Here is a 13,525-nt window from a genome sequence, read left to right as displayed (position 1 = left end):
ACAAAAGCATCATGAGGGGAGCAAATCAGCTGTTGTTTTATTCGTTTTTAAAAAATCAAATGCACTTAAAATGACCTTTTTCATGTGCAATTCAGATTTTGTTATGAAAGCTAGACGATTTTAAAAACACTGTATTGTAGCTTTATACTGTGCATGTAAGAGAAAAGTCAGCTTTGATCTGCTGTCTCAGAGACGAAATGCACCATGCTTTCTCACAGGGGTTGATTTTTAATAAGTTCTACATCACACCTATAAGACTGGCTGCACTTGAACAAGTGTAATACATATAGATGAGTGTCTGAATGATTTTTCTTTCCCAGTTATTCAGGGGGCTGTCCCCTTCCACTAATTTCTAGAATTGTTTTACTTCTTCTGCTGACTGTTATTCTATCTCCACTTCCTCAATCCACATGAAATCCTGTCCGGCGCAACTGAAAATAACACGGCTTATTCACCCTTGAATGCCTTCACTGTGCGCGCACACACACCAGAGAAAATCTACAGTGACACACATGGAACTATTAAACACTTTGCCCTCTGACACCAACCAACCGGGATCACTGAGAAATATTAGAGCTGGTTCCTGCAGCATGTTTTGAGATAGTGCACCATAAAATAATAATTACCGTAATGACCTGCAATGCTCTCAGGCCTTGTGGGTGATGAGAGCAGCCTGTGGGCCTATGGCTGCACGATGTGGACCTGCTTGTCTTGATTGTACAGAGCAGTAACTCGATCTGCTGCAAGTGAAAATCCTAACTCTGCTCTGGTATGGATGGGGTAATAGCCCCGGGTGCTTTATAAGTTTATTTTAGGTAATAGAGACGCTTTTGTTACAGCCTCTTCCGCCCTCTTCAACTTCTTTCTTTCTTTCTTCCTCTCTTTCCCTCCCTCTCTCTCTCTACAAGTTTACCTTCCTCTCAAATTCCAACGAAGTTGGTGACTGGCAGGAGAAAAAAGGGGATTTGATGAGAAACGCGGAGCGCATGCGCCATCTGAAGGTTTTGCGCTGCGCATCCACGCTGCGGTGAGCTAGTCTGTGAGAGGAGGCGACTGAGGCAGGTGAGAGAGAGAGAGAGAGAGGGAGAGAGAGAGAGAGGGAGGGATAGTGGTGGATACTTTTCTGCACTTCAACACACACCGACACACACACACGGTGTGGGAAGACGGCAGACTCGGAGCCGCAGAGAAGCCGCTTGTTGTCCACACGCCGTGCTCTTTTCCTCCCCCCCGGCACCGTGCGCTCTCGCCAAAGCCGCACTGTTTGGAGATAGTCGGCGCGGAAAGTTTTTTGGAGCATACTGTCTGGAGCCGATTAATTGTTACATCTGTTTTTTCTTCTTCTTTTTATACCAGGCGGACGACTTTCTGTTCCGCATGTGAGGACTTTTAAATCGAGCTCAGGGATTGTCACAGAGTTGGGTTTTTTGCACAGAATGGAGGGTAAATTGACAAGTCGTTTGTGGCGAGGATCACCGTGTGGATCTTTCCGCAGGTAAAAAACGCGCAATGACCTGAGCGTGTCAGCGGCTGGATTTAATCTGCATCAGTGTTTTCTTTTTGTTTTACTACATTTTAGCTGTAATCTGGAGAAGGCTTCACTTGGATAGAAACTGTAAAAGTAGGCCGCTTTCAATTAGAAGATAATCCACACGAGTGTATGCGACTTTTCCGCCAGTTGCACTTTGGGTTGCCGTAGATTTACTCTTTTTCATGTGTTAATAGTCCCCGCAGAGTCGCACACTGAGTGGTTAAAGGAACCGATCGCTGTCATTGGACTTTGTGCGTAATATCGCCGCATCTTCTAAACTGCTCTGCGGACTGAGCGCACTCACTGATCCTTGTTCCCCAAAACACCACAACCTGCAGAACTTTAGCTTCTCAGTCTGTTCACCCCAGCAAAGCACTTTCCAAGAGATCTGGATAAGAGAAAAACAGAACTCCAAGACTACTCCTCGCTGCAGCAAGGAAAGGGAACCATAAATCCACTTGGCCTGCACTGGGATTATTGGTTTGATATCGTCTGCAGAAAGTGGATTACAACTTCTAACGGGCTGTGATCCCTACTGGTGAGTATAGAAGCCTGCATGCCCCCCAGTTTGCACTGTTTTAACTTAACTAACAGTGGACCGTGTGTTTTGTGTGGATCATAACGCTGCTTGATGGATTTGGATAAAAGTTCTTGACAGATGTGATGTGTGAAACATGCCCCCACACCCCCTCCTCTCTGCCTGTCAACCATATGTCACCGTCATGCAACACAGAAAAACGTAGGCAACCATAAGTCATTTTATATGGATTAATATACAAGATCATTTAAAAACACCCTGCTGTGAATGCTCTGTTGTTAACGGGACTCATGTAAAGTCAGACAATGCTCTTTGTGCTGCGTCTCCACTTCAAATCCTTGCACCTGGCTCCCTCTCCTGGTTTATCAGGCAGCCAAAGACACTCAGCACCTTTAATCTATTAAATGAAGATAATAGTTCACACATTTTTCAGTAAATTACAGAGCCGTGCAGTTATTATTTTACGATTATAATTTAATTGCTGTGCGAATTTCTGCACACACACATCAATATCTCAGAAAAACATATTCAAATCAACGTCAGCATTTATCCAAAGGCTCCAAAATGCAGGCCACTGGCTACTTTAAAAAATGATGCTTAAAATTGGCCTAGTCAATCATGAAACGATGCCATAATTTGGAACCCCAGGATTTCCCGTTCACAATAATTTGTTGAGAAAATATTTTTTTAGGCCGTTGTATTTTATTGTTATAATATTTTAGATAGTTTTGAAGACAGAGAAAATTAAAAATGAGAAATAGAAAAAATATTTCGGCCCATATTTGACTCAAAGGTTAAATAATTACATACATTTTCTTACGGTAAAAGAATCGTTTGGATGCATATTTTCTGTACTGGTTTGATCCTAATGGATGAAGTCATTCTGAAACCGCCCTTTCCAATGATCCAGTGCAACAGCAGCGCCCGATGTTTTTATCATTTTTGACGATGCTATATTCTAATTGTTCTCTTGCTATAATTTGTTCAATTTGATGCCACCTCCACGGACAGAAATCGGCAGGGTCGTCGTCAGTCATCCGCTCAGGTTCTGTGAATACTTCACTCGGGTCAAATCGTTTGCAGGGGTCACGGAGCGCAGGATTTACGCAGCGCTCACAGCAGATGCCAAACGCTGGATTTTATATCTGAGTCTAACAAATCGTGAGTTACGCGCCGGGTTGAATAGCTGCAGCCGCCGAGACGAATAAATCCGTTTTATGAGATATTAATTCATAATTAATAGACTACGCTCTTGTTTCTCTTAAAATGAATTTTTACTGTTCTCTCCTCTGATTGGCTGAGACTCGTTAACTGCGCGCACCTGTGCCATAGGGACGGTTCATTCAAATATGATTACGCACAATCATGCGGCACATCCAGTTTGGCGCAAAAACTAATATGAAATTGCCAATGTTAATTATCCGTGAATTAAAATATGTGTTCGCTTGCTGCTCCAGCTCTGGTTTAAAATCAGTGGCAAACCGCCGCCCTCTGTGGACCATCGCTTTAATTTATCTGGATGAGGTGCAAGAAACATAACATAACCTCAGCAACTGCTCTACTGAGGCAAAATGAAAGCATATGATCGTGTGCGCGCTCGCGCGTGTGTGCGTGCACGCGCGCGCACCAGGGCGCTGGGTGAATGATGGTGAACTTGGCCTTGGCTTTAATGAGTATTAGGCAGGGCCCAAGTCTCCACGACACAAGCCTGGAAAATAACGCAGCATGACAAATTAGAGCTGCTCTCAGACCCAAACTTCACACACGGCCCAACTCAGGGGCTGGCACATCGGTTTAACTCGGAAATTTAAGGGTAATTATTTTAACTCATTTTCTGCCTATATGGCGGCCAGACTCTATCACCAAACGCTACGCAGATGTCTGCACATATATTGACATTTTCCCCTTTGTAATTACTTTTGATTTTCGAAAATTGAGCTCTAAAATCATCAGACAGCATCACCCGCTGACGTGGCTCCTGACAGGTAGATCCACGTTCCATTAATTAGCTGAAGATGAGAATTAATTTCAACATACCTTTGATTATTTCATTATTTGTCAGATTTCATATTCAATAGCTAAGCGCGTCGTAGTTCCCGAAAAATGAAGTTAAAAAAAATCCAACATGTCTTTCTTGTAATTTATGCATTTTGTGTTCTCTTCTAAATCCTATTGAGATGTTTGCAATTAACTGTAATGAAAACTTATTTAAAAACGAATCTGTGTGACAGTATTATTATTTCACAGAGGTCTGTTTCTTATTTACAGAAATTAACTAAATCAAATCTTGTCAACAGGAGTTGATCAGGTCTGCCATTGGTTAAAAATGGTGCAAATACAGATCAAATAATGGGTTTTATTTAATAAGTCTGCATGTTTAGGATCTAATGTTGTATGAATCATATTTGCAGTAAAATTAAAATCATATTTGTTGGTCATATCAATAGTAAATGTGTAACCTTAAATGTATTTAAAATAAGCTATTGGCCACACATACATATGCACACACACACACTGACTCACTCACTCATTCGTTCTGCATCTTTCTCTTTGCGCATTTCAAGTGAACTGTCAGGAATGTGTCTAGTTGGCGTTTTATGGTCATTGTGTCTTTTCCAGCTCTTTGTCTATCAGTCGTATGTGATTCACACTCAGACCTGCTGCCAAATGACGTCTCAGCAAGCACTGATATCCTCAGGGCACTCATATCACACACACACACACACACACACACACACACACACACACACACACACACACACACACACAAACACACACACACACAATCTCAGTCCAGTTTGCATGCAAAAGAGAGTTTCACTATAGAGGCACATAGCTGAAAGTATTTCTCCTACATTCCCCATCGTACATTTTGACATTGCATGTCTCCTGTCTTTTTTCCCCCTGTATCATGCACAATAAACTGTGTGTGAGAGACGAAACGTCCAGACATGCAGACTGACGTGCATCCTGTTCTCTGTCCTCCCTCAGATCAGCGGCAGTATGAACCTGGGGCTGGGCTGTTTGCGTCGGCCTGTCTGCTGGCCCTTTGGCAGCGTGTTGGACTCCAGACACTGCGTCTTTGCCCTCACTCTGCTCACACTCCTCATGCAGGTGGTGGTGGAGGCCAACTCTTGGTGGTATGCATTCATTCTCTCCATATGTGCAGTATTTCTGTGTGTGTGTGTTGTAATTTTTGCACAGTGTTTTGTGTGTGTGTACTTGTCATATAACGAGTTGAAATTGTCAGATTTTAAAACATAATTTTCTCTTTTCACTCTCACATGAATCCCATGTGTAAACAGGGAAGTCTAAGAAGCAAAAACATTAAGATTGACATTGATTTAAAAAAAGCTATCAGTGTTTGTTTTTGTTTCTGCGTTTCAGACTTGATTTCAGTCCTGTATGTGCATGTTTGCTAAATAATCCTCAGCTTCAGTTGCGCCACATATGAAGTAATCCAACATGCTGACTGTGCCACATTAACTTTTCAGGAAGACCTTTTTTTTTTCTCCCTTATTTTCTTTCTTCACTTATTGCCAAACCAAAATTATGAATATTATAGAAAACATAAAATGCTGTGGTTTATGAGTCGGCGTCAAAATATGTGCAAACACGAACACGGTGTGTGTGACTGCACGTGTGTTTGCGTGTGCATACACACACACACACACACACACACACACACTGCCATTGGGAGAAAAGTCCATATTTGAGCATGCTGAAGTTGTGATAGGGGAAAAGAGTGTTTACCAGTCACCATAGAAGCACTACTTTGGCCAAATCACAACTCCTCACATCCCTCGGCTGTTTTCTGTGTCTTTACCTAATTGTGCACTTGTATTTGTATATGCCGACTTGAGTGCTTGCGGAAGAACATGAAGCATTTACAGTAAACTCACACTTCCTGTGTACGACTTTTATTTACATCAGAAGAGCGGATCAAAGCAAGTGGTGACATCATGTGGTGATGGACCAATTATATGAAAATAATAATTTAAACTATTAATTTGAAGAGGATTTCTACAGATAAACATAGTTTAATGGGCTCGGCTCAGTAGGCGACTACATTAAAGGTCCAATAATGAGTTGGATTACGGGCCCAGCTGAGGAGTCGCACATTACCACAGACCTTTTGGAAAGCTCTGCTTGGAGCACAAACTGTGTGTGTGTGAGTTTCCCCTTTGAGAGGACACACAGGTGTGAATGATTTAGAGCGTCGGAGCAGAAGTCTGCTCGTGTGTGTGTGTGTGTGAGACTGAGCGTACTAACTGTGTGTATGTTGATTTCTTTTTTTCCCCTCTGTGTGCTTGTGTGTAAGTCTGCGTATGTTGTGTGTGTGTGTTTCCAGTCTGCGTTCCCTCGCTGCTGAGTTCCCCCAGTTGATCAGGTTACACTGGGGGCTAATTGTCTCTCTCTTGGGGCTCGGGGATGGGCTGCTCTAATTGTCCTGTGGCCTGGAACCAGATGCTCATACGAGTGTTTCCCTCTTTCTCTCTTTCAACTGTGTTTGTCTCTGTCTCTTTCCCCCTTTGAATTCATTTTTATTTCCCTTCTTCAAAAGGTTACACAGAATTCATGGCTAAGAGCTGTCTGTGAGGAAACATGAATTATGACGAACGTTTCAGCACAACGTAGGAATATATTGTTTCTTTTTAGTGGGAATTGTACGAGCTTAGTCAGCTGAATATTACTGAATATTACCCAAGACGGTGGTTTCTGACCTAAAGTTGGAAATACACCATGAGTCCACAAGACACATCTGGAAGGTTTGTGTTCTTTTCTTTAAGGAACAAAAATCAAATTGCGCAAAACTACATTTTCTGACTTTTCTTACATCTTACGTTTTTATAAAATACTGTGGAGTTTGATATCACACTCTTTCTGAGCACGCTCACAGCTCAGAGTTTTAATATTCAACCTGTGGATTGGGTTTATTTTCAGGCACTGGCTGTCACAAGTAAATGAGGGTGGTGAACTTAATGCTTCAAAGTGTCTGATTCTTCTTTTAATTCTTTCTTTTTTGAATCTTTTGACCAAGTTCTTTTACTTTTATTCCTCTTTCCCTCTTTTCTCTTTCTGACTCCCGTCTTTCTGCTTCCATTTATCATATGCTCTTGGCCCTAAATGGCACATTTCTAGTGCAGTGTCAAGAGAAGTGTGCAGAGTTTCACTCCATTCAGTGACTGTTTCTCATTTCAATGATTAACATACTGCAGTTCCATCCACAAGCAGGGAGAAAGCAGCTGTTGATTGTGGATTTGGCCTGAAAACTTGCCATACACGTTTTTTTTTTTATGGCACACGAGTGAAAACAACTGCGCTATTTGTCTCACTCATCCAGGTCTCTGGCCATGAACCCTTTACTGATCCCAGAGGCCTACATCATCGGTGCCCAACCTTTGTGCAGCCAGCTGGTGGGCCTGTCACAGGGCCAGAAGAAGCTGTGCCAGCTGTACCAAGACCACATGCAGTACATCGGTGAGGGGGCCAAGACAGGCATCAGAGAGTGCCAGTACCAGTTCAGACATCGGCGCTGGAACTGCAGCACAGTGGACAACTCTTCTGTTTTTGGACGGGTCATGCAAATAGGTAAGGATTAGGCAAATATGAATAAAATCACATATTTGAAGATATGTTTTCACAATTACCAACACATGCACATGTTTGCAGCACGTACATATGCATTAAGAATCCTCCCTTAATTCATTCTTCCACTGACCCTCGTTTGAGTGTCTGTGAAAGTGTGTGTGTGAAATGTATGGGGCTGCTGATTCTCAGCAGCTGTGTGGAGGGAATAGTTGGTGGGTGAGGTTGCTGGATAAATCACATGTGGCTTTGGCCTGCTCAACCAGCTCCCGACATGGAGCAGGAGGGAGGCAGAGAATCTGCTTTTCCCCTGACGAATGGGAGACAATCTAACACACATACATGCACATATGTATGTATATATATATATATATATATATGCGCACACACACTGGCGCACGTTCTGCCGAGTTGGACTGTAGCTGCAATGTATTTATAAGTAATAAGAGTGCAGTGGGTGTATGCACCAATACATCACCTTGTCAGAGATTACAGTGTATATGTATGTGTGCGTGTTCATGTTCATGGAGCATGTTCAGATCTTATAGAAAATTCAAGGGCTTGACAATCCTCTCTTGAAAGCCATTCCCACTCCTGGATCCTGTCATTTACCATGGTTTGTTTTAGTTTTCTTTGGATGTTTGCCTTCACCTCAGGGGCTAATGTAAAGGTGGTTTACTATTTATTGACCATAACTCTCCGGCTGAATAATAATGAATCTTTGCAATGTCCGTGCTGGGATCGTAGCAGCGGGTCTGGCTGCGTCGTGGCAAAATCTGAACAGATGCCGTCAGCAGTTGTGGTGCTCACGTTTTGGGATTTTTTTCAAATTCCTCTTCAGTAATGAGAGATGTGCATTTTTATCATGTTGCTTGTCTTTAAAGGGTCAGTTCACACAAATCCAAAAAAAAAAGAGACAAAAAATTCCCACCCACTCAAACTGCACTCAGAAGGTTTTGCTTTTTCATTTGTCCAGATAATGAGATATCCATCTCTAAGAGATCTGCTCCTGCCCTAACACAATTAATGGAATGGAATTTCATTTGTGGCGCTCAGAGCTGTAAAAAAAACATTAAATGCACACAGCAGCAACTTGGCTTTCCAGAAATAATGTTCCAACTGCTCTGGGTAATCCACACGATATGCTGTCAACTGTTTTCATGGTGACAATTTTTTTTTCTGGTAGAATGTGGTTCTACTGAAAACTGATCACAGTGAGAAATAATGAGGACATTGTTTCTGCGAAGAGAACTTGTCGTTATAACGTGAGCACTAAAAACTCAATTTCACTGACTTTGCTTTATGCTCGGGTCGTCGGCATAACTGAAACTATTTGCGTTGATTGTTAGTGTTTGTTTTCTTTTACATTTTTTTAAATTTAGATGAGTTGATCATGCAATGCATTGGTTTTTTTTTTAGATTCCCTGCTAGGTCTGTTTTTGCTCCATTCTTGCTGATTCAGCTGAGTCTGTGTCTCTGGTGCTGCCGACTCCCTCTCCACAGATCAGTCTTCATAGAAACCTCATCAGCAGCCGTTCCTCTCCCTCCCTCTCCCTCCTCAACATCCCTCCTCCTATCTCAGGCCGCTCTGGGCCAAGTAAACACGTCCTCCTCTGCACTGTCCGTCTGTCCATCTGAACACCCATCTTACTGTCTGTCTGCTGGCTCGGGACACTGCCGGGTGATTTAAAGTTGAGCTCCAGGTGGAGCTGGCGTGGTTTGGTCCGGACCCTCTCCCCCCTGCCCAAGGTGGAGTAGAGGAGAAGGGAAGCTGCAGTTTGGGAGACATCAGTTTGTCTGTCTTCAGGTGCTATTAGGTCCAATATCCTCAGGCTGATTGTTCTAGACGAATAAATCAACCCCTCTCTGATCAGCTCCTGCCAGAGTGTCCCACCTGGGTTTCTCTTAGACTTTCCAATAGGTATCTTTAATCCTTGTTCCTCTTCTCCATCATTGTCCTGTGATATTAAGCGCGTGCATGTGTCCTCATTTCTATTTGGCTTCCTTTTTTTTTCTCCTTTTAATGTCTTTTTCTGAACTTATCTTTTCAGTCATCTTGTCTTTCTCTTCCCTCGTCTCCCATGCTCTGTCCGTCTGGTATTGTCATTAAAGCCTTCTCTCTGAAGGTTTAGCCCAGCAGGTATAAGAGCTGTGCATTTTTATTTTGTAGCAACCCCTGTCTTCAATGTCAACACAAGGCCTCATGTTGGCTGCTTCCTTTTTCATTGCTTATCTCCTCATCTTGGTTTCCTCGTGGAAATTGTAGACTGTGGCTTTGTACAGTAATTGATAGTAATGGACAGAGCATTTAGTGACAGAAAAATCTGCTTACATGTAATTTTCTGTGGTTCTACTAAGATTCCCAGCCTCTTGTCTCAATAGAGGAAATACATGAGGTAGAAACAGTGGGAGTTAATGAGCGATGGCTCCAGAATCGCTGTTGTGACAGATGAAGAACAAGAGTCACTGTCACTTTGGATTTGGGGGAACTGGCAGCTGCTTGTTAAGAGGCATGTGTGTCACTGGAGGGCGCTCTCCTCTCTCTGGCTGAAGCCCAATAACAGCAAACCAGATTTCACTGTTCAGACTGTTGGTGATGAGGAGCCTGCAGGACTTGGCTGAGGTGCTCTGTAATCTTAAGTGTATGGTGAATGCTGTCATATGACATCACATATCATAACACGCTGCAGATTGTTAAAGCAAAATGACAGTGAGACAAATTCACTATAAACTAAATACACATGCATGACCTATACAAAAAAAGAAGCCGTGGACGGTTTTGCCAAATGATAAAACTGCATTCTCACATTTCTCATTCACTCTTATGTTGTCAAATTTGATATGACATTCCTGTTTTGCTTTGTGTGTCCACAGGCAGCCGAGAGACGGCGTTCACTTATGCCATCAGCGCAGCGGGGGTGGTGAACGCGGTGAGCCGTGCCTGCAGAGAAGGGGAGCTCTCCAGCTGTGGGTGCAGTCGTGCGGCTCGCCCCAAAGATCTGCCCCGGGACTGGCTGTGGGGCGGCTGTGGAGACAACCTCAACTACGGCTACAGGTTCTCCAAGGAGTTTGTGGACGCACGCGAGAGAGAGAAGAGCTATCCGAAAGGCTCGTACGAGAGCGCACGGCTGCTGATGAATCTCCACAATAACGAGGCTGGACGGAGGGTGAGAGACCGGGATTACATGCACAAACACACTTACAAAGGGATTTTAGATGTCACCAGATAAGAGGAGAGCAGAAAGAGATAAGCTGCAGGCCCCAGAATGAGACCGACCAGTGATAGAAAGAGCAAGAGGAGTTTGGAGGTGAGACAGTCCAGGGCGATCAGACAGGTCTCAGCTGATCATGTGTGCAACAGCTCCGTCTGCTCTCCCCCTCCTGAGGCTTTGATCTGTGGGGAGATGGAGTCACTGGAGCTGCAGCTCTGGGGTTTCTTTTCTGTTCCAAACATCTTGAAACCACCTCAAAGGAAACGCAATAGCAGATATCTGTTGCCAGGCTGTTCTCTCTCAAGGAGGACAAATGAGTGGACAGCATCTTTTATTCAGTGCACCAGGGGAGACATGGACAGGATCATTTAGTCGTTTAGGACAAATTACAGCTTCATAAGATCATAAACAGCGGATTGTGCAAATACTTATGTAGACAGGACAAATTAGAAATATGAAACATTTGGATGTTTTTTTTGCAATTTGCCACATAAGAATAAGCATTCCTGCAAGTTTATATAACCCAAGTATTTATTTTTCCTTTTTCTATTCCCCTCTTTCAGACCGTGTCGGACCTTGCCCACGTGTCGTGCAAGTGCCACGGGGTGTCTGGCTCCTGCAGCCTCAAGACCTGCTGGCTGCAGTTGGCGGACTTCCGCAAGGTGGGTGATGCGCTGAAGGAGAAGTACGACAGTGCTGCAGCCATGAAGCTCAACACGCGTGGAAAGATGGTGCAAATGCACAGCAAGTTCAACGCTCCCACGAGCCACGACCTGGTGTACATCGAGTCCAGTCCGGACTACTGCCTGAAGAACCAAAGCACGGGCTCCCTGGGCACGGTGGGACGCCTTTGCAACAAGACGTCAGAGGGCATGGATGGTTGCGAGCTGATGTGCTGCGGCCGCGGCTACGACCAGTACAAGGCGCAGATAGTGGAGCGCTGCCACTGCAAGTTTCACTGGTGCTGCTACGTCAAGTGCAAGCGCTGCACCAAAATCGTAGACCAATTTGTCTGCAAGTGAGAAGAGGAGCGTTGCCTGTGTGTTTGTTTGCAGACGATGGGCGTCGATCTGCGTGTGTTCATGAGCAGAGGAGCAAAAGGAGTTGCACACAGTGAGAGAATGGAAGAAACTATATAAATTATATTTATAGAGTTAAACAATTATGCCATTGCAAAAAGACTGACTCTTTTTTTTTTTTTTTCAAAAAAAAAAATCCTATGTCTTCAGAAACTGAGAGTATCGTGAAATATTTATTTTGAGATTGTTATGTTATATTTTGGCCCAGTCATCACCGGCTGATTTAAACCCATACAAGTGCCTAAAAAGTGGCTGGAAACATTTCCAGCCACACCATTTCCTAATTTCAAAATAACATCACTTTTCTTGTCAGATGGGTCACACTGATTGCAAAATTGGACGGTGCCTCCCATTTCCTAACGAGAGTAGAGTTTGATATTTGTGGCACAGTTGAATAAGAGGTTCCTGATTTGTTGTTCGAGATGTTGGTAAGAGACTGATGTGTTTCCGTGGGGCCCAGTCCACAAACCAGCCTTCGCATCCACACCGAAGTCTTCTTGTCCCCTCTCTCATCACTGTTGGTTCTTGGAGTACAGTGGCCACAGGGCTGTTTAAGGGTTTGGGCCTTTTTATTAAGTTGTCCCAGACGCCTTTACAGTTCCCAAGGTGCTGCAGCAAGCCCTCCACCATTATGCACTTTGATACAGAGGCTTAAACCTGTCTGTACGTGTCTGTTCAGCTGTTTTTTACTACAGTGCATCAGCTAATATATCAATATTATAGCTTACATTCTTTTCCATATTAATTCAGATTATCCATTTAACATTATTCTTCAATACTTAACATGGTTTGAATATATATGGGCAATGTTGTGGTTACAGTGGTGAAATATTCAATGCTCTGTGTATATAGTATGTCTATCCAGCCAATCAGTAAACTGTATTTATTTTCTTTAACCCGATCCTTCTTTAATCTTCAAACAGAAAAACATCTGAGATCAACATTTTGTCGGACATCAAGTTTCGGAGTCACTTTTAAAAAAATTTTTTTCCTCACTGTTGCGGCTCTTCACTGTTTCTTTTGTAAAGGGAAAAGCACCTTATTGTTTGGAAACACACTATTTCTTCACTCATGTTGAGCTTTACCGTTTTACACACACACACGTCACAGATGTTCAGATTTTATCATCGCCACAAATTTCCAAAACCACTCAGTTAACAGCTCACTGTCCCTGTGATGATTCTCAATAGACAAACTGTTCCTACCAATCCAACTATGTATATTTATAAGCTTCTCCATGAATTTGAGGTTTGTTAAACTTAATGTGTTATAGCTGATATTTTGTTACTTTTTACAAATTGGCTCAATGCTCTACTTTGTTTCAATAAATATCAAATGTAAAACCAGTGGAGGAGTAGTTGCTCACAGTGTTTATTCAACTTGTGTTTATCCTCTTTTCATTTCCTGACATAAACCTTATTTCCCGTTCAACATATACACTGAAAAAAGAAAATTGTTTACCACCTGAACTCTCAGGAGTTGGACATCACACTGGCGTGATCAAATCACATGAAGGGTTGAAAACTTTACAGTGTGAAAAAAATGAGAAAACATTTGCCTGAAAAACCTTTTTGAA

General features: G+C 43.0%; 1 protein-coding gene across 2 annotated transcripts; it reads left to right on the top strand.

Moving 5' to 3' along the window:
* Positions 1-1,034: 1,034 nt before the first annotated feature.
* wnt5a (wingless-type MMTV integration site family, member 5a) lies at positions 1,035-13,295 on the top strand. Of its 2 annotated transcripts, XM_020096312.2 has the most exons (5): positions 1,035-2,069; positions 5,061-5,209; positions 7,414-7,661; positions 10,533-10,825; positions 11,434-13,295. In XM_020096312.2, exons 2-5 carry the CDS (start codon positions 5,073-5,075, stop codon positions 11,890-11,892), a joined length of 1,137 nt encoding a protein of 378 aa, XP_019951871.1. In that variant the 5' UTR covers positions 1,035-2,069; positions 5,061-5,072; the 3' UTR covers positions 11,893-13,295. The 2 variants fall into 2 exon arrangements, with proteins under 2 accessions (XP_019951871.1, XP_019951872.1); XM_020096313.2 differs by lacking the exons at positions 1,035-2,069; positions 5,061-5,209 and adding an exon at positions 6,686-6,838.
* Positions 13,296-13,525: the final 230 nt, after the last annotated feature.

Source organism: Paralichthys olivaceus, chromosome 6 (assembly GCF_024713975.1).
Source record: "Paralichthys olivaceus isolate ysfri-2021 chromosome 6, ASM2471397v2, whole genome shotgun sequence".
Taxonomy (NCBI): Eukaryota; Metazoa; Chordata; class Actinopteri; order Pleuronectiformes; family Paralichthyidae; genus Paralichthys; species Paralichthys olivaceus.
This window is presented reverse-complemented; position numbering and strand designations above follow the sequence as displayed.

What these genes read in the sequence shown, in the direction of transcription:
- wnt5a (XM_020096312.2), top strand. Translation starts at nt 5,073, where the DNA reads ATGAACCTGGGGCTGGGCTGTTTGCGTCGGCCTGTCTGCTGGCCCTTT. An exon ending in TGGACGGGTCATGCAAATAG is followed by an intron (nt 7,662 to 10,532) that starts GTAAGGATTAGG and finishes GTGTGTCCACAG; the next exon opens with GCAGCCGAGAGACGGCGTTC. An exon ending in ATAACGAGGCTGGACGGAGG is followed by an intron (nt 10,826 to 11,433) that starts GTGAGAGACCGG and finishes CCCCTCTTTCAG; the next exon opens with ACCGTGTCGGACCTTGCCCA.